Source organism: Anomaloglossus baeobatrachus, chromosome 2 (genome assembly GCF_048569485.1).
Source record: "Anomaloglossus baeobatrachus isolate aAnoBae1 chromosome 2, aAnoBae1.hap1, whole genome shotgun sequence".
NCBI classification, from domain to species: Eukaryota; Metazoa; Chordata; class Amphibia; order Anura; family Aromobatidae; genus Anomaloglossus; species Anomaloglossus baeobatrachus.
In genome coordinates this window covers 622,911,419-622,933,260 of record NC_134354.1, presented here as the reverse complement: position 1 = coordinate 622,933,260, position 21,842 = coordinate 622,911,419, and the positions used below count along the sequence as shown (strand labels likewise).

The following is a 21,842-nucleotide window of genomic DNA, read 5'->3' as shown; positions in this document are numbered from 1 at the left end:
GCAATGTCAATATACATCAGGTACTAAAATTTGTTAAATAAATTAGACTTTGAACTATTACTTTTGTCTCTTTTTATCCTGTTGGTCTTTTTATTTGATTTTAAGATGCATATTTTGTTCCGACAGGTGCCAGCAGGTACACGACCAATGCAGTTACATTCCAGGTCATCTCATTTCATTAGAACCAGTACACATGATCAGCTATTGGCTGAAATGATGCAGTCCCATATGGTGAAAGACATGTGTCTGATTGGAGGAAAGGTAATTTGTGTTTTAAAAATAATATATTTATAAAAAAATGATGTATCTTTCCCATATAATGGATGAGTGGTGTAACAGTGAAGAAGTAGACATTAAATTAGTCAATTTATATAAACCTTTCTACTACCTTCATCTTTTTCTTTTTTTTTTTTTTTTTATAAAAAGAGATATTTATCATATTTTTTCAGACTGTATGAGGCACCTTACTATAAGACGCACTCCAGGTTGTGGCAGAAGAAAATAGGAAAAAAAACATATTTCCTACTCACTACAATTTCCCTAGTGGTATAAAGAAGTGGAGGGGTCATTTTAACTAATTTTAATACATGAGGGTAGAATAGGGAGGTGATACATCTATTTTTACTGTTTCTGTATTTCACTCATATAGTGTTACAGCACACACATTATGCACAATCTGAAGTGCAGACATATACATAACACTGCTGTCTGCACATTACCTGTACTTTCAATTCTGCTGTATATACTACACTCTTTGCTCTGATATTTATTGAAACACACTGCTCTACTTCGTGCACACAGGGCTGCTGCATCATTGCACACACAGAACTCTGTTGTTTCAATGAACACACAACTCTACTACATCAACACACACACACACACAAACACCTCTTCTACACCAGCAGAGCTGCAACCAGGAATTTCAGGGACCCATACTGGCAAAATTTTCAAGCCCCCTTGACAGTCCGCCCAGGCTCCAACTCCGCTCCATCTCCACCCCTCAAACCTTCCTCATTCCCATCTCCCACTTTTGAAAACACGCCACTTCTGCACCACTTCCTCATCAATTACACATTAACTGTTCCCATCGAGCACCATATCACATACGTAGCCATCAACTTTTCCTTTTTGGGCAAAAGCTCTTCTAAAGCTGCCACCACAACAAGGCAGACTCTTTTGGTAGTGCCTAATTCTACTCTAACCTTAAATTACTCAATACTCTTTTTAGGTGTATATTTTTTTTTTCATTAATGGAATGTGTCACATACATTTTTTAAAAATAACCAATAATACCACATTCAAGGTTAAAGTACTATTACACCATGGCTGGACCACATATTGCCACCACATGGTAACCTATAATACGGACAAATACCACCACACCATGGCTGGACTACATATTACCACTACATAGTGACTGAATAATACTTCATATAAGGGACAAATACCACTACAACATGACCAGCCCACATATTACCACCACATAGTGGCTGAATACTGCAATAGTGATCATATTTAACCCCCCCGCACTACTATTACCAAACATGCCATTATACACAGGAGCTCTGTACATAGTATACATTGTATAGTGTAAGTGTACAGGTAATACAGTGACTCACCAGTGACATTATACACTGGAGCTCTGTATATAGTGTATAGTGTACAGGCAATACAGTGATCACTAGTGACATTATACACAGTGTATAGTGTAACACAATGACTTACCAGTGACCTCTTTAGTTAGTCGTTCATATTTGCTTTTCTTCGTCATCCAGTGCAGGCCGCCATCACTTCTTCCAGCCATAACACGTCTCTGCAGAATATAACACACAGTTATCCATAGCTGATCAATTCAAGAGCACATTCACCACTTTTTCTCTGACTTCTCCACTACGCCAGATGAAGAAAATCAGCAACATAGTATTGCCCTACACAGTTAAAGGATCCCCCCCCCCATTGAAAACAGTATCCTAAAAAATAAAATACATCACAGCACTAATAGTATCCCTTAATTAGCCCCTACAGTAATAATGTCCCACATCCTGGCCCCATGTGTCTCCATCTTGTCCCCATGTGTCTCCATCCTGGCCCCATGTCTTTCTATCCTGGCCCCCAAGTCTCTCCATCCTGTCCCCAAGTCTCTCCATCCTGGCCCCAGATTTCTCCATCCTGGCCCCGGGTCTCTCCATCCTGGTTCCATGTCTCTCCATCCTGGCCTCGTGTCTCTCCATCCTGGCCTCGTGTCTCTCCATCCTGGTCGCGTGTCTCTCCATCCTGGTCGCGTGTCTCTCCATCCTGGTCGCGTGTCTCTCCTTCCTGGTCGTGTGTCTCTCCATCCTGGCCCCGTGTCTCTCCATCCTGGCCCCATATCTCTTCCTCCTGGCCCTTATATATTTGTTACCCATATTGTTGGCTCCGGCTCTTTAACACAATTACATCAGAATTCTGGCATAAATCGCTTTGAACAGTCACAAAGTTTTTGAACAATGTAGAATTGTTAAAAAATGTAGTGCATTTTGGCATTTGGTTATCCCAGCTCCGCCAAAATAGACGTAGCTGGAGTGGTATTCATGACAACCTCTGCCATTCCTTTCACCAGAAATCTTATTCCAGTCCCTGACTGGAGTAAGGTTTATGGCAAGGTGCACGGAGGCACAGCCACTTGTCAGAAGCACTTGATCCATTAACAGGCATGCGCTTCTTAATGAATCAGGAGCTTCTGACTCCCGCTTGCATCCTGATCAAGACTGGCATGCACCACGCTGGTGTTGATGAATCAAAGTCACTGTATACACTACCAGATTTTGAAGTTTTTTAAAGGCATATAACTGATCAATTGACCTGCAAGGTCTTCCAAATAGTGAGGCCCTGCAACATTCGCACAACTTAGTGATGTGCAGCTCCTGGTAGCTTCCCCTCCTGCCTTGCGTTGATTAAACTGATCAGTGTTGGGCTGGGGGGAGAGAACTGTACTGCTGCATACTTCTCTCAGTAATCAGAAAGGACACTGTATCGGCATTCTCCTCAATCAGACCTCTAGACTATAAGACGCTTGTACTTTTTTAGCAAGATTTTTGCTTGCTAAAGAAGATACGTCTTATAGTCCAAAAAATAGTTTTTTTTTCTTGTGTCTCATATTAAGAAGAAACGTATTTACCATGCCTTTTGTAACCTAGTTTTGTGACTTCACAACAAAACTAATTTGTGAATAGTATTTATGGCTGCTAGAAGCTCAGATTGTAGAGGGCATAGCATGTACTTGTTCTTGTAGTTTTCAAGCTTGAACATATGACTGTCTCAATATGGAAAATATCATTTTTGTCTTTTAGGGGTGTGGTAAAAGTGTTATTGCTAAAGAATTTGCTGATGTGCTTGGTTACGAGGTTGAACCAGTGATGTTGTACCAGGTAATGTGGTTGCACGGATGGGTTTTACTTGCGTTAATAATGTGTACAATATTACAGCGTTCAACAAATTATGTACAGATTTGCAGTCAACTACAGTAGCAATCTTCAGTAATGTGTCACTGAAAGAACTGTGAATGATAGTTTCTCCAAACCTTTATCAATACGAACTCACTGACAGTTCCAGTTGGATTAATTCCAAACCTTAACGTTTATTATAGTGTGTAATATGTGCTTACAAGTGCAAAAGTGACAAGTGCGCTTTGAAAACCATATGTTGTCCCCAGAATGGTAGGCATTGGCGGACACAGACACAAAGGGGCCCCTGTGCAAGAACAGAATATGGGCCCTTTGGAGCCCAAGAACCTGCCCCACAGGTTGCACCAATGATCTGTTCGCCCCTGATGGTAGGTGCACTGAGGTGGACAGGTAACTAACATGCTACTAGTTAGAAAATGTGGATCTAATTCAGATATTTTACATGCCTATGGATGTATTTATTATAGGCAGATTCATACACTGTGATTGAAATCACTTCAATCTAAATGGTCTATAGAAATAAGCCAAAAGCATACAAGGCTTTATACATTTAGGAACACTCCATATCTCCATAACTGTGATATATGGGACTTAAATAAGGGTAACATGCAATAACATCCCACAGACATGTGCTCCCTGAGTGAGGCAGGCCAGATGTACAATTGCAGTCAATTCTAGCTGCCTCAAGAACCAACTCCATTATAAGGTGAGGTATTACTTCCCATATTGCACATTTACAAATACACGACACGCATGTCAGAAAGTTAAGGGATAACACGTGAATACCCTTGTTAGCCCCCTTGTAGCACCAATGTAGTTTCTATATGCTCCTAACATGTCAGCAGATACTACCCTACTATTTTAATCTATACTATTGTTTTTTTGTCTGCCTGGAGTCATCAGGGCAGGCAGCTCCATGTAGCTTGGAGGCAACCAACTACTAGGATTTTGCTATATAAAATAAAGGCAGTGCTATACTGGCACTAGCATGGTGAATAAAGTCAAACCTTCAGTTTTCTTATTGGATCGTTGATAGTAGAAAAGATTGTTCATTAAGATCCAGAAATTTGTGCATTCTAAGATTGACGTATGCATCGGGGACGGGCCTTTGTGGGTTGGTTTCCTCCTCCAGCATCCTCTATGGCTTTTCCCCATCACACCGCACCGCCATTACTGTTGTTGGCAGCATATGCTCACATCTACAGTAATAATGTCTTTATTAAAATAGCTCAGGAGTCCTTGAATGTGTGCACTGTGATCTCAGGCGCCATTTTATTGAAGACACTGTGGAGGAGACTATGAATGGCATCGGCGCATGTGCAGATTGAATTTTTTTTTTTCATCTGCCCATACACTCCTGACGCTCATAGTCTTCTCCACAGTGTCCTAAGTAAAATTAAAAGGGACTATATCAGTAGGATCAAAGCTCCTAAGCCATCTATATGGTCTTGCAAGTCATAAAAAGTTTGCTAAAATGATACCTTGATATCTATAATCCGATGTCTTGTTGAAATCCACAGTTTTCTTAATATACAAATAAGCTGTTAAGATATATGGGCTTTTTAATGAAGGGGTGATAACTGTATGAGACATGTAGATTAGGAGACGGGACTGTCAGTCAATACATGTCTCACATGCCCACTTTTATGAAAAATAAGCTCCGGGGGGGAGATTTTCATAGAGATCTCTGTCCAGCCCATAGATCTTTACAGCTCATGTAAATACATAAAATAAAATATGGATTTCTCTGGAATAAGACATCGGATCACAGATATCAGGGTATTATTTTAGTCAACTTTCTATGACCTACATGCTCGTATAGACAGCTTAGGAGTGTTGATCCCAATGACAGATTTCCTTCAAGTTTTTCTGTGTTCTCTTACTATGACAATCCTGACACTAAGACCCATGACTACGGTATATAATGTGTCTGGGGGGTCAAAAAACTCTCCCCTGTTGGAATATATCATTCAAATGAATATTTGATTGTAAGATGCCTGATTCTTTGCTCATGGGACAGAAAAGACCAAAACTAAAAGTGTCCTGCTGTAGCCTAATAAGTGTCTCCCAATTATAATATGCCCAGTTACTTACCGAGTGTGGAATCAGGCGGAATGGCTGCTGAATTGGTGCCTGAATAAAGACTCATTTTTGCAGACTCCTTATTATTGTAGTAAATCTTAAATGTTGTATTGTAGGATACTTTTGTTTCTGTGAACAGGGTTCGTATTGATTCTATTAGAATAAAGAGGGCTTTCTTTGCGTCATGTTGAATTACTTCCCCCTTGGTCATTAGCTATAAATAGAGCCATGTTTTTTAATATGTTCTTGAGTGCTAGAATGAAATTTCATTGATTAGCATATGTTTAGGACCATCAAACTCGTTTTTGTAAAATAGGTGTTATTGTTGATTATGAGTCCATTAATTTAAAGCATTTCTTAAAAAGGGTGTATTTTTAGCTACATAGAGAATAGTTCACTGAAGAAGGAAGAGGGTCACTGAATAATTGTACAGCGTATAAAATCCCAGCAAACAAGCTCATTAAAGCAAAGCCCACAGAGACGCAACACATCTCAGCATGAAAGTGGTTTTGCTTCTGAATTCACATTAAGATAGACTCCGTAATGTGCAGTAATGAGCCCAAAATATATGGGTAAGGTTAGTGACCTTTTATTCAAGGTGTATTATGAATGCGAACATGAAAAGCTAAAGTGCATTTAAGCAATTAATGAAGATTAATTTTCCACCATTGGGGAGGTAATGCAGGATCAGGCTGATTTAGGGAAGAAAACTTATTTTCCTTCTAATCAAACAGTCTATATCACTTTTTATTGCTATATTTACTCCTCCCCTTCCCCGAGGCTTTTATAGGCATTGCAGATATTGTTGTTGACAGAAGTAGCTAGTTATTGTGACTGTATGTTCAGTGCTGAGACCCAAAAAATGTCTGATATGTGGAGAAAGATAAGATATATGTAAGGCTACTTTCACACTTGCGTCGTTTGGCATCCGTCACAATGCGTTGTGTGATGCATGTGACGGATGCGTTGTACATAGTGTGATATTAAAGGCAACGGATTCCTGTGAAATAACACTTTGCATTAGTTTTCTTTAGCCGAGAGAGAGAGAGAGACTCCATCATCACCGCATACACCGGCACTACCGCCCCCATCATTACCGCACACACGCAGGCACTACCGCACCCATCATCACCGCACACATGCAGGCACTACCGCACCCATCATCGCCGCACACACGCAGACACTACCGCACCCATCATCACCGCACACACAGGCACTATCGCCCCCATCATCACCGCACACACGCAGGCACTACCGCCCCCACATCACCGCACAAACACCGGCACTACCGCACCCATCATCACCGCACAAACACCGGCACTACCGCACCCATCATCACCGCACACACGCAGGCACTACTGCACCCATCATCACCGCACACACGCAGGCACTACCGCACCCATCATCACCGCACACACGCAGGCACTACCAACCCCATCATCACTGCACACACCGGCACTACCTCAGTGACCTCCCCGCTGACAGCGCAATTCACTTCAGTTGCTACGTGGAGCTGACAGATAGCGGTCTTGGTCTGTGGCCGCTCCTGTCAGCTTCATGTAGCAGAACTGAAAGCGTTGTGGGACCTCTGTTGATTAAGTCGGACCTGGAGGGGTATTTGGAGATTTTAATAAAGTGGTGAAAGAGGGTGTAGTTTTGTCTTTTATTTCAAATAAAGGATTTTTTCGGGTGTATGTGTTTACTTTCACTTACAGGGTAATCATGGGGAGTGTCTCATAGACGCCTGCCATGATTAATCTAGGACTTAGTGGCAGCTATGGGCTGCCATTAACTCCTTATTACCCCGATTGCCACCGCACCAGGGCAGTTCGGGATGAGCTGGGTAGAGTCCCAGGACTGTTGCATCTAATGGATGCGGCAAATTCGGGCGGCTGCTGGCTGACATGTTTAGGCTGGGGTTCTCCCCATGATGTGGGGCTCCCCATCCTGAGAATACCAGCCTTCAGTCGTGTCGCTTTACCTTGGCTGGTATCAAAAGTGGGGGGAAACCGCACACTGTTTTTTTAAATTATTTCTTTATTGTACTGCACGATATAGACCCGCCCACCGGCGGCTGTGATTGGTTGCAGTGAGATAGCTGTCACTCAGCGTGGGGGCGTGTCTGACTGCAACCAATCATAGGCGGTGGGGGAAGCAGGAAATACGAGATGGAATAATGAGCGGCCGGCATTTTCAAAAGAGAAGCCGCCAGAGCAGTGTGAGAGTTGTGCAGTGCCGCGCCCGTGATCGGTGAGTATGAGAGATGGGGTGAGAGGGAGAGACCGACCGACAGAGAGAGATAGAAAGACCAGGAGTGATTTTAAACTATTTAGATTGTTCTGCTGGACATGCTGAGCATGCTAAGTAGAATGTAACGGAATCAGTCAACGGATTCCGCCGCTTAGCGCATTGCGGCGGAATCTGCCTCCATAGACAATCATTAGATACCTTGGCGGATTCCAACGACACCAAAAACGCTTCATGCTGTGTACCCTCCGCCCGGTGCACAGTCAAAATAACGACTCAGTGTCGGCCAGCGGATGCAACGAAGACACTTGCGTCACAGTGCGTCGTCAATAAAGTCTATGGAGAATAGCGCAGTCTGTTAACGGACTGCGCTATTTTCCGTAGCGGCGGATTGCGATGAACACAAGTGTGAAAGCACCCTTAGATTTAAGTTTTTGATCTTTGCTTGTACTATTGATTTATTGATTTACTAAAGAATCTATATACATAATAAGCATAATAGTTAATTCACAGAAAAAAATACATCAATATGCTACTGTCAATAAATATATAATAAATCACTTTTGTAATCTATGCCTTTTGGATATTTAGTATCTAATGTGATGATCCAGAATGTCTCACGTTGTTAATTTGTTCTGCCAATTACCTCCTCTTTGTAGTCGAAAAAAAGCTGGAAGACAAATAGTGCACAAATAGCTTCTTTTCAGATGATGCCAGGGTGAAAAAACTCTCTAGGGCTAAGTTCACACACTGCGTTTTTTTGACGCTGCATTTTTGTGCGTCTTTTGCAGCAAAAAACGCACCCGCAGCAAAAAAACACGGCAAAAAATGCACGCATTTTTACCGCGTTTTGGTGCGATTTTTGCTGCGTTTTCCTGCGTTTTTGCGCACTGCGTTTTTATGCGTTTTTTTTTTTAAACATCTTTTTATTGAATTTTAACCGAATTTCTTTTACAATCTGCTTTTATACAAAGAGCATTTCATTGATGACATTATAATCAAAACAGTCCCGCCCACCCCTCCCCCCGCTCTGCGTGCGACCAGAAGCAACTTAAAATGGAAGCTTATGTAATTGGTATGTGTCCATTGAGCAGTTCAAGAAGGTACCAAGAGGTCTGTCCAAACTGAGATTTAAGTCTATCCTTAAGCACTGTAGCCAAGTTAGGTATAAATAAAGACCATGTTTCAAAGAAACGCTTAGTCAGCTTCTCCTTATTCGACAGTGCATCCAGCCAGTCCATTTTGAATATGAACATTAGTTTTGTTTGGATAAACGCTAGAGAGGGTGCTTCAGGATTTACCCAGAGATGTAGGGTACTTTTCCTAGTGGCCGAGGCCCAAATAGTTAACATTGCCCTGGTACCTCTCGGAAGACTTTGTTGAGCCTCCTCCAACATGTTAAAAATCGCCCACTGTGGTGTCAGAGCAAACTGAATATTGTATGTGTTTTGTAAGACTGAGTGAACGCTTCTCCATACTCCCTGTATCTGAACACAGTCCCATAAGTGGTGAAACAGGTCAGTGTCTCTTATGCCACATTTAGAACAAGAGTATAAGGCATTTGTGTCCATTTTTGATTGAATTTTTGGAGTAATATATGCTCTATGTAGAATCATCAAGGCCATATCTGTGTAGCTACTGGACGACAGAAATTTACGTTGCAACAGCGTGGCTTGTAAAAAATCCTTTACCTCGAACTCTGGCTTTATGCGTTTTTTTATCAGTGAACAATGCCATTAGTAAAGATTCTTGTAAAAGAAAAAAAAGGTCTGATTTCATTTTCCTTTTTTCAATATGTTCTTCATTCTCCACTAGTGTATGCAGGAGAGCAGACAGCTGCAGAGCTACAAGGCTCAGCATGCTCCATCCAGGACTGTATGCTGGAGGGAGAGGCAGGGGGAGCAGAACTACAAGGCTCAGCATACTCCATCCAATAGTGTATGTAGAAGAGCAGACAGCAGCTGCAGAACTACAAAGCTCAGCATCCTTCATCCAATAGTGTATGCAGGAGAGCAGACAGCTGCAGAACTACAAGGCTCAGCATCCTCCATCCAGGACTGTATGCTGGAGGGAGAGGTAGGAGGAGCAAGAACTACAAGGCTCAGCATGCTCCATCCAGGACTGTATGCTAGAGGGAGAGGCAGGGGGAGCAGAACTACAAGGCTCAGCATACTCCATCCAATAGTGTATGCAGAAGAGCAGACAGCAGCTGCAGAACTACAAAGCTCAGCATCCTTCATCCATTAGTGTATGCAGGAGAGCAGATAGCTGCAGAACTACAAGGCTCAGCATCCTTCATCCAATAGTGTATTCAGGAGAGCAGAAAGTTGCAGAACTACAAGGCTCAGCATCCTCCATCCAGGACTGTATGCAGGAGTTTTTTGCCCCCCAAAAAATGACGTGGGCTTCGCCATATTTTTGTATGCTAGCCAGGTACAGCAGGCAGGTAAGGGCTGCCCCCAACCCCCAGCTGCCTATTTGTACCCGGCTGGGAACCAAAATTATAGGGAAGCCCCCTTTTTTTTTTTAATTATTTCATGAATTTCATGAAATAATTTTTAAAAAAAAATTACGTGGGCTTCGCTCAGTTTTTGAGTCCTGCCAGGTACAACTAGGCAGCTGGGGATTGGAATCCAAAATACAGAGTGCCCAAGCTTTCTGGGCACCACCGCTGCGAATTGCAGTCCGCAGCCACCCCAGAAAATGGCGCTTTCATAGAAGCGCCATCTTCTGGTGCTGTATCCAACTCTTCCAGCTGCCCTGATGCGGGTGGCTCACTGGGTAATAATGGGGTTAGGGCTAGCTGTATATTATCAGCTGGCCATAAGCCCAAAATTCATGGTGTCACGCCAATATTAGACATGGCCACCATGAATTTCTAGTAAAGATTAAAAAAAACACAACATACAGAAAAATATTTTTATTAGAAATAGAACACAACACAATTAGTGACTCCATCTTTATTGAAATAAAGACCCCCCCCTCCGCAGTAGTTCTGGGTCAAGGGTGCCGCACCGTCCAATCCGGATCCAATATCATCTGATCAGTTTGCTGGAAGGCAAAGCGATCAGAGGATGTCAGGTTCAAGGATGTGAATCACGTGACACAGCAGCTGATTGTATAAAAGCCGTTTATACAATCAACTGATGCATCAGTGCAAAAAAAACCAAAACCTCACTTATGTGCTGATTACCGGCAGCTCCTGGAGCGATCGGACAGGAGTCTGATCCCGTCTGATCGCTGCAGGAGCTGCCGGTAATCATCTGATGAAGTGTCCTGACGGCATCAGCTGATAGCCGGCCGGGCGGTAAAAAGCCGGCGTCACCGCGAGACTTACGATCAGCTGATGCGTCAGGTGACCGCATCAGGTAATCCACCGCCAGGTCCTGCATCTATTGGACGTGCCTGGGAGCCGGCACACAGCCGGAGCGGGGGTGGCAGTACCGGGAAGAGGAGCTGGGAGCGGACATGTCGGGAGTCTGCAGACAGGTGAGTATGACTTTTTTTTTTCTACTGTTCACTTTTGATTTTGCAACTGCTTCCATCTCCCACCCGGCCATGGCGCCGCACGGGAGCGGATATGGGACAGGACGGGAGATTGAAGCAGCGGTGGTGGTACCGGGGAGGAGTCACGCTTCTGTGTTGACTGACAGAAGGAATCCTCTTCCTGTACATGTCACTGTAATACCCACCCCTTGCGTTTATAGCTGCATTTTTAGTCATAGAAATGCACAAAAACGCAGCTATATTTGCAATTTGCATTTTTCGTTGCGTTTTTGAACATCTCATTTAACTCAATGGGTGGAAAACGCAAAAATAATTGACATGCTGCGTTTTTGTGTGCACCACAAAAACGCAGCTAAAAAACTCGCTGTGTGCAGACAGCAAAAATGAAAACTCATAGACTTTGCTGGGGAAGCTAAGTCATGCAGTTTTCTGAGCAAAAACGCACCCGTAAAACGTGCAAAAACGCCACAAAAAACGCACTGTGTGAACTTACCCTAGAGGGCTCACTTTCAGCAGTTGTCTGAGTCACAACTGACTGTTGGAAACCTGAACACCACAGCTGCTGCAGCTCCACATGGAGAAGAGGATGACCTGACCGTTGGAGAACCTTTTATTTCAATGCCGTTCGGAGAGAAAACAATAAAGTTCCCCACCCCCACCCGCTCATAAAAGGAGATAATTTTTTATTTCACCTTATTACAGTATTTTGAATGTTGCTTTGAACTTTGTTTCATCATTTTTTACTTTTCCTCTTTTCATTTTGTCTTATCCCACAGGATTAAGTCCCCGTTCTGTATGCAAACTCAGCATTGAGAGGGTAACTAGATCCCGCACATACATCAGCACTCACTGCGAGTAAGGCCTCTTTCACACGTCAGTGAAAACACACGTTTTTCACTGACATGATAAAGGTGCATATGTCCCTCCATGTGCTATGATCTTTGTGTGCTATCCGTGATCATATACGGAGATCAGTCACTTATACTCACCTGTCCACGCTGCTGCTGACCGTGGTGCTGAAGTCTCCCCCGATGCTGTGTGCAGCTGCCACTGTCTCACTGTTGCTGCTTCTGGGTTGCGGTGCACTGAATATGCATGAGCATAATTAGCCAGACTGGAAGTAGAGACAGCAGTGGCTGAAGAAAGCATCGCTGGAGGCGGGTGAGTTTAAAAATCTTATCATTTTAATTTTAATGTGATTTTTCTGGTGCGTGTTTCACAGATCACACCACTGAATGGTCGGTGGGACATCAGTGATGCCAGAAAAAAATGGACTTGTCTCCATGTGGAGCACATGGACACGCGTGTACCCCGCACGGAAACACTTCAGTGAGAAATATCCTTGATTCTGTTATATGTATAAAAACAGTAACATACAGTTAGGTCCAGAAATATTTGGACAGTGACACAAGTTTTGTTATTTTAGCTGTTTACAAAAACATGTTCAGAAATACAATTATATATATAATATGGGCTGAAAGTGCACACTCCCAGCTGCAATATGAGAATTTTCACATCCAAATCGGAGAAAGGGTTTAGGAATCATAGCTCTGTAATGCATAGCCTCCTCTTTTTCAAGGGACCAAAAGTAATTGGACAAGGGACTCTAAGGGCTGCAATTAACTCTGAAGGCGTCTCCCTCGTTAACCTGTAATCAATGAAGTAGTTAAAAGGTCTGGGGTTGATTACAGGTGTGTGGTTTTGCATTTGGAAGCTGTTGCTGTGACCAGACAACATGCGGTCTAAGGAACTCTCAATTGAGGTGAAGCAGAACATCCTGGGGCTGAAAAAAAAAGAAAAAATCCATCAGAGAGATAGCAGACATGCTTGGAGTAGCAAAATCAACAGTCGGGTACATTCTGAGAAAAAAGGAATTGACTGGTGAGCTTGGGAACTCAAAAAGGCCTGGGCGTCCACGGATGACAACAGTGGTGGATGATCGCCGCATACTTTCTTTGGTGAAGAAGAACCCGTTCACAACATCAACTGAAGTCCAGAACACTCTCAGTGAAGTAGGTGTATCTGTCTCTAAGTCAACAGTAAAGAGAAGACTCCATGAAAGTAAATACAAAGGGTTCACATCTAGATGCAAACCATTCATCAATTCCAAAAATAGACAGGCCAGAGTTAAATTTGCTGAAAAACACTTCATGAAGCCAGCTCAGTTCTGGAAAAGTATTCTATGGACAGATGAGACCAAGATCAACCTGTACCAGAATGATGGGAAGAAAAAAGTTTGGAGAAGAACGGGAACGGCACATGATCCAAGGCACACCACATCCTCTGTAAAACATGGTGGAGGCAACATGATGGCATGGGCATGCATGGCTTTCAATGGCACTGGGTCACTTGTGTCTATTGATAACATAACAGCAGACAAGAGTAGCCGGATGAATTCTGAAGTGTACCGGGATATACTTTCAGCCCAGATTCAGCCAAATGCCGCAAAGTTGATCGGACGGCGCTTCATAGTACAGATGGACAATGACCCCAAGCATACAGCCAAAGCTACCCAGGAGTTCATGAGTGCAAAAAAGTGGAACATTCTGCAATGGCCAAGTCAATCACCAGATCTTAACCCAATTGAGCATGCATTTCACTTGCTCAAATCCAGACTTAAGACGGAAAGACCCACAAACAAGCAAGACCTGATGGCTGCGGCTGTAAAGGCCTGGCAAAGCATTAAGAAGGAGGAAACCCAGCTTTTGGTGATGTCCATGGGTTCCAGACTTAAGGCAGTGATTGCCTCCAAAGGATTCGCAACAAAATATTGAAACTAAACATTTTTTTTTGGGTTTGGTTTATTTGTCCAATTACTTTTGACCTCCTAAAATGTGGAGTGTTTGTAAAGAATTGTGTACAATTCCTACAATTTCTATCAGATATTTTTGTTCAAACCTTCAAATTAAACGTTACAATCTGCACTTGAATTCTGTTGTAGAGGTTTCATTTCAAATCCAATGTGGTGGCATGCAGAGCCCAACTCGCGAAAATTGTGTCACTGTCCAAATATTTCTGGACCTAACTGTATGTCCCAGAATCATTGACGTGTGAAGGGAGCCTAACACTGAGCTATCAGGGATATCCTTGATTTTCACCCTGGTAGCTCAATACACATGGTCAAGTGATACGGCCAACGCCATTCACTCCTTTTCTCACTACAATTTAACTCTTCCACTGCTTGCACAGGGCTCACACACACACACACACACACACACACGCTAATATAGTAGATCTTTAGTAATTAAGATGATCATGTCTCACTTCACCGTGCTCCTTGCTCTCCTTTCTCATTGATGACAGATCCACTACAGCTCCTTACACACTGTACAATTTATCAGGTTCCCACATTACACACTGACATATCCACTCTTGGAACCTATTTTGGAAAGTCTTCAGCAGCAGCACGGAGTTAAACGTTTGAGCAGTATTGTATATTTTTAACAGCTTTTTTTGGGGGATAGTAAATTTTCATTTTTTACTTGTGACAATGTTAATTTATGTTCATGTATTCCTCACCACTTACTCGTTGAAGCCATAACTTTTCATTTAAATCATAACAGTGCTCATTCCAATTAACTAAATCAATTCATCATTATCCTGTTGGAATATTTATTAAGCCATAATTATTTTTTGTTTGATTCTTAATTTTATTTGCAGATTCTGGGTGCCCCAATGGGTTAGATATTTCATCTTCTTTAGCAATTTTTTTTACATGGCCTGGTGGTAGGAAAAGTATATTTTCAGAGTAACTAATCACTACATGGATGGTATTGTCTGGTATGGCCGCTATATGGACGACTTACTATTTTTTTGGGCTCTCCATGTGGCGGTTGTACCAAACGTTGTTGCATACTTAAACACCAATAATTTTAATTTAGGTTTTATTTTTTCTACACCAAATGCTCAGATTTAATTTCTTGATATTAATTTATCGGGAAATCAAAATACAGTGAAAGTAACATCTTTTTACAGGAAAGAAAGGTCAGGGAATACAACATTTATCTTTAAGCTGTCATCCGCACCACACCATAAAAGCCATCCATGTCACTGAGTTCAGTTTTTTGGGGATTGAGAGAGTAACTCCTCCAACGAGAGGAGGTAATTGACAGAATTGATGAACTCTTTGTGAGGCCTTCTGTATCCTCACATTAGATGCTTTATATCCAAAAGGTATAAATTACAAAAATGAGTTGTTAGATTTTTATTGATAGTAACATATTGATATAATTTTTTTCTAGAAATGAACTATTCTGTTGACTATGGTTAATATGTTTTTTTTATATATATATATATATATATATATATATATATATATATATCCAATTCTCCTGAGACTCGTGTGACATTGTAATATGACCTGAGCCATGTTGCCAATTAGTGGCCACTAGTAGCTGCTCCACTCTCACTTATTTGTCTGAGGTTCACATCTTCAGATGAATCACGGACAAACGGAAGTAGTGAGAGCACAATAGCCTAATAATAGTCGCTTATTGGCTGCTGGACTGACATGGCATAACAATGTCACTCAAGCCCCAGGAGACCCGACGTCAACATCGCTGGAACTGCACCTTTACAGAAAGTGAGTTATATGGTGATTTTTTTTTTTATAACGGGGAATACTTTATTTAAAAAGTGATTGTCCAGCTACTGGAAAACCTCTTTGAGGACCATGGCAGCAGTAAAACCTTAAAAGGAAAAAATCTACATTTAAAGAAAATCTTCTGGTGAATAAACTATTTTTTCAGTACGGGAAGGAGAGTATTTATTGATATAAAATACGTAGGAAAGCATGATAGGAGGCTGAAGGCTGACTGCTGTCTTGGTTCTTAAGATGAGTACCCAAATACCACATGGTCCGGTGCGATTGTCCTTTAGTTTGATTCTAAATTCTGTTATTATAAAATGATTTACTCAGCACCCGAGGCCTTTTTATCATGATCTTATTGTTATATTATTGTAGATTCAAGCACAGTCTGCAACATGTTAATACATCTCATTATCTAAGCGTTACTGTTTTTTGCTTTACGCTACATTATGTTCTTGTTTATAGAAAACCTGCTATATTGCACCCCACCCCCACACCTCAGTGCAGAAAAGCTTCAGATCAGCATTTATGCACCTATTGAAGCTATTTGTAGATATTATCCTCTGCAGCTAATAATAACCAACACCATAACAGAAAATTGCATTCCTTTTAATAGCAAAACAATGTACGGACACCCGCTGGGGTAAATGTAAGAACTCTTCCATTTTCTGAGAATCTAAGAACACAAATGTTTTGCAGTGTTTGTTTCTACTTTGTTCAGTAAGGCAGCTAATTCTCTTGAAATAATATATATGTGTTGGTATTTTAAGGGATATTCTCAATTTTGGAGGTTTTCCCTATCCAGGGTATTGGGGGTAACTTCCCCAATCTGACCACTGGGACCCCTATCCATCCTGAGAATTGGGTCTCTGAAGAGCCCTGTGTGAGTGGAGCAGTGGTCAGTGATGCATAGTGCCGCTGTATTCATTCTTAACGGAACCGCCGGAGATAGTCAAGTATAGCGCTCAGTAGGTCTTCAGCACTCTCATAAGAATGAATGGAGTGTCAGTGCGATTGATCGACAACCACTCCATTCACAAATGGCTCTTCATAGCCTTGGTTCTTGGGTTCAGTGGGGGTCCTAGCAGTTGGACCCCCAGCTATCAAGAAGTTATTCCCTATCATATTGATAGCGTATAGCTTCCAAATTTGAGAATATCTTTTTAGGGCTGTCCATTACAGGCTGTGGGTCTGACTTAAGACTACTCTTTAAACTGTATTTTTTTTTTTTAAAAGCAATGGATATTTATCACTTGTCTTTATAAGTTATGGATGCCAGAGCACTCGGATCCCATCATTCATTACAACAGGAGTCTGAGGCAACAGTGCACAACTACTGTCAATGATTGACTACAAATAACTCCACAACGGAGAGGCGAAAGTAAAAAAATAAGGCAAAATTAAATATTCTGCTCCGCAGCCATTATTACATGGTGTGTCCAGTTCAACATGAAAATTTGGTGACTGGTGTAAATGGTAAATCTAAGAGGGCGTTATTAGAGTTTTTGCTGCGTGCATGTACTTCTTACCCTGTATGATGTTGGTCAATCACAACGGGCAGTGACACACAGGAGATAAAGAACAATCCCTACAATTTCACAGAACAGGCTACTCGTGTATGAGATGCAATGACACCCTGCTTTGAGCACATTGCTGAGCGATTACAAGTTTCCTGAGCACAGCAAACATAAGGGCTCATTCAAACATCTGTGTACATCAGTCTGATGCCTATGAGGATGCGGAGTTAGAGTTGCAAAACCCACTGCCAGTCCATGCAATCGTAATTGGACCAATGTGCTTAAGCAGGCTTTACACGCTACGATATCGTTAATGAATTATTGTCGGGGTCACGGTGTTTGTGACGCACATCCGGCGTCATTAACGATATCGCAGTGTGTGTCACTTATGAGCGACCTTAAACGATCGCAAAGGCGGTCAAAAACGTTTGCCGCAGCGAGGTCGTCCTGAATCAAAAAATCGTTTTCTTCTTATTAACGATGTTGTTCGTCGTTTCTGCGACAGCACACATCGCTGTGTGTGACACCGCAGGAGCGATAAACATCTCCTTACCTGCCTCCACCGGCAATGTGGAATGAAGGAGGTGGGGGGATGTTATGTCCCGCTCATCTCTGCGCCTCCGCTTCTATTGGACTCCTGCCCTGTGACGTCGCTGTGACGCCGCACGAACCACCCCTTTAGAAAGGAGGCAGTTCGCCGGCCAGAGCGACGTCGCAGGGCAGGTAAGTCCGTGTGACGGAGTTAAGCGAGGTTGTGCGGCACGGGCAGCGATTTGCCCGTGTTGCACTACCGACGGAGGCGGTACGATCGCTTGCCATCTTGCTAGCGAGATCGCAGCGTGTAAAGCCCGCTTTAGGCTTAGTAGGCCTTTAGGCCTTGTGCGCACGCTGCGTTTTTTTGCCGCATTTTTGCATGTTTTTTGGGTGCAGTTTTGGTCTCAAAACTGCATATATTTCCTTCCCCAGCAAAGTGTATGAGATTTCATTTTTGCTGTCCACACGGAGCTTTTTTTTTTTTACTGCGTCTTTGCGGTGATCACAAAAAAGCAGCATGTCTATTATTTCTGCGTTTTTGCCAGCGTTTTTGAGCCCTTCCAGTCAATAGATTTGACTTAAAAAAACGCACTGGGCAAAAACGCTGTAAAAAAAACGCAGTAAAACACGTCAAGAAATACATGCCAAGGGAGCGTTTTTTTTGGGACCAAAAATGTGCATCTTTGTGGTCACCACAAAGATGCAGCGTGCACTCATAGCCTTAGTGTGATTACTCACACATCTATATTGACAGTCAGTAGGGCGAGAGGGCAGTAATGTGACACCACTAAACTCTGCTGTGTGACCCCCTCCCCCCAAACTGACTGCTGTGACCTTATCTGAAAGGTGTTAGCATTTCTGCTTTATTCCCACACTTTCTAATCATGTACAATGTAAAGTTCCAGTCACACATAACGAGATCGCTAACGAGATCGTTACTACGTCACAGTTTCCGGATCGTTGTTAAATCGTTGGTGAGATCGTTGGTGAGATGTCACACAGTCATTTTCCCAATGACTTTAGTAACGATGCAGCGACCTGTATAACGATCTCGTTGGTCGTTGGGACCCTGTCACATAGCAGCTATGTAACGATTCTGACCTCGAATAGGTGCGTAGTGTTTGACGCTGTAAGCCACGTAGGCGTGCATATGCGTCGCCTTTTCCACACCCCTCTGCTCCGATTGGTGGCCAATACTGCGTTCTGATTAGGCGACCGACCTAGAAGGCAACTTTGTATCGCTTCATTCTTTGTCCCTTTTTGAGCCTTGCTTTAAGGATAGAACTTGCGACTTCAGCTTCGATCCGAAAAGCAAGCAAGCAATCGGGAACAAAGTGCGAATGAATCCGGGTGTAGTCGCAGGTTCTATCCTCAAAGCAAGGCGCAAAAGGAAACAAAGCATGAAGCGATACCCAATCAGAACGCAGTACTGTTCTCAGCGCCAACCAATCGGTGCAGAGGGGGCACGGAAAAGGTGATGCAACTACACGCCTATGTGTCACACTTAAAGTTCTCATCTAGGTCGTTAACGAGATCGTTGGTAGGTGTCAAACATACAGATCCATCCTGCCCAGCAGGACTCCAACGAGCCAAAAATGGCCCAGGACATTCAGCAACGACCAACGATCTCACAGCCAGGGGCGTATCGTTGGTACGTGTCAAACATAACAAGATCGCTGGTGAAGTCGTTGTTTCGTCACAGAAACTGTGACGTAGCAACGATGTCGTTAGCGATCTCGTTATGTGGGAAGTGGCCTTTAGACCAGGTGACCAGATTGTCTGTCATTACAAAAGAAGTACACACCCCCAATGAAAACACACTTGAACTCAATGAATATTTATTCACTTGTTGCCAAATGCTTTGATTGCTAATATCTCCACAACAGAAAGGCTAAAAAAATAGCAACAAAAATATGTATATTTATTTATCTTAAAAGTATTTGACTATAGGGTTAGAGCTATCACCACTTATTTCTCATTGTTACAATTTTCCCACTAATTGCTTGTGAATTGCCTCATACAGGACATGACAGCCAGAGATTTGTTGCAACAGAGGTACACATTGCCAAATGGAGACACTGCCTGGAGACGGTCTCCTCTTGTCATGGCTGCATTAGAAGGGAAACTTGTCATTCTGGATGGTATCCATCGTGTAAATCCTGGAACACTGGCCATTCTTCAAAGGTTGGTAGCCACAGATTATGCTCATCACCTCGGAACATGTGAGAATTCTAAAAAAAAAATGTATCAATCAAAATCTCTAACATACGTAAAGCAGACCATCAGCTGTCATACAGCTCTATTTAAAGAAGATTTGTCAGGTTTTATCTGAGGGCAGTATGGAAAAGAGAGGGAAACAGTGAATTCTGAGATATATTTATTTAATTATCTGTTTCGGAATTTTTGCCTCTAAGTTTTTGAGGTATTCTGTACCCACACATTACAGAATGAATAGGTATACATGGAGAACTGAGCTGTTAAAGGGAACCTGTCAGCAGAAATTTTGTAATAAACCTAAAAGATTCCCCCTCTGCAGCTCCTTCCTGTGCTGCATTCTAGCAAGGTTCCTGTTGTTATTGTGCCCCCTTTGAGAACTAAATAAATAGTTTATAAAGTCTTACTTTTTGTATGCAAAAAAAAATTTCTGTACACGGGGGTGGGCTCTCTTGCGTCCGTTAGTCGCCCTCCTGCCGCTTTACGCCGTCCCTCATCGCTCATTTCCATACTGAGGACACCGTCCAGTGCTCCCGAGGACTCGCGCATGCGCCGTGCCACACTCGCGGCACTGTGCACAGTGGGACCGCTGGTGACGTGATTGCGCAGGCGTGAGATTATGGGCGGCCCTGTGATTGTCATCAGCAAGTACCCGCCCATAATCTCGTGCCCGCGCTTTCCCCTCTGCCTCCACCGTTCTGCGCAAGCGATGGCCTTGCGAGACCTCAGGAGCACTGGGCGGCGGCCTCAGTATGGAAATGAGCGATGGGGGACAGCGTGAAGCGGCAGGAGGGCGACTAACAGATGCAAAAGAGCCCGCCCCTGTGTACAGAAAAAAATATTTGCATACAAAAAGTAAGACTTTATAAACTATTTATTTAGTTCTCAAAGGGGGCACAATAGCAACAGAAACCTTGCTAGAATGCAGCACAGGAGCTGCAGAGGGGGAATCGTTTAGGTTTATTACGAAATTTCTGCTGACAGGTTCCCTTTAACCAGTCTGCGTGGGTTCCTGAATCAAGACTCGTCTTTGAGTCCTGCATGCTTCTGAGTTCAGTATTTTGCCTTTTATGTGCCTGCATTGTCTTGAAATAGTGGAAATCTATGATCTAATTTAATTTAGGCAGCACGTTACCAGCTATAGTACGTAGATTCTGATTGGCAGATTTTTATAAATCCACACTAATACAGAGAAGATCTCAAACAGAAGACAATAGGTGGGTGATTCTGTCCACTCTGATATCAGCTAGGCTCCTTGCACTTTCATGTAGAACATTACAGACTTGTAGAATATGCAATTCAAGGTAATATTGTGTACCGTGTTAGACTAAAACAGAAAAATATATTCAGCTCACCAGTTCAGTCATTTGGATAGAAATCAGTCTTTAGTAATCCACGCTCGGAAGAGGCAGGAACCATCATAGATCGTGATGAAGGCTCTTTAAGCCGAAACGCGTTCTGATTTTTCCACCATGGACTACATTTAACGTATTCCCATGATTATTTTTAGTACTTTTGTTTTTTAATTATATATATAATAAAAGGTGATTTTTTTATCTTATATTTCAACGTGATCCTTCCCTGGAATTTTTTCCTGTTACATTTTCAGACTTGTAGAATAAGAAATATATACCGTATTTTTCGGACCATAAGACGCACCGGACCGTAAGACGCACCCTGCTTTTAGAGAAGGAAAATAGGAAAATAAAA

At 42.6% G+C, this 21,842-nt stretch overlaps 1 protein-coding gene across 2 annotated transcripts in view; it reads left to right on the top strand.

The window, feature by feature from the left end:
• VWA8 (von Willebrand factor A domain containing 8) overlaps positions 1-21,842 on the top strand; it is a 532,124-nt gene that overhangs the window by 176,649 nt on the left and 333,633 nt on the right. For both annotated transcript variants that reach the window (XM_075336856.1, XM_075336857.1), the window contains exons 12-14: positions 127-261; positions 3,330-3,407; positions 19,942-20,102. In XM_075336856.1, the coding sequence (XP_075192971.1) occupies positions 127-261; positions 3,330-3,407; positions 19,942-20,102 (374 nt within the window). The remainder of the gene's footprint in view (positions 1-126; positions 262-3,329; positions 3,408-19,941; positions 20,103-21,842) is intronic.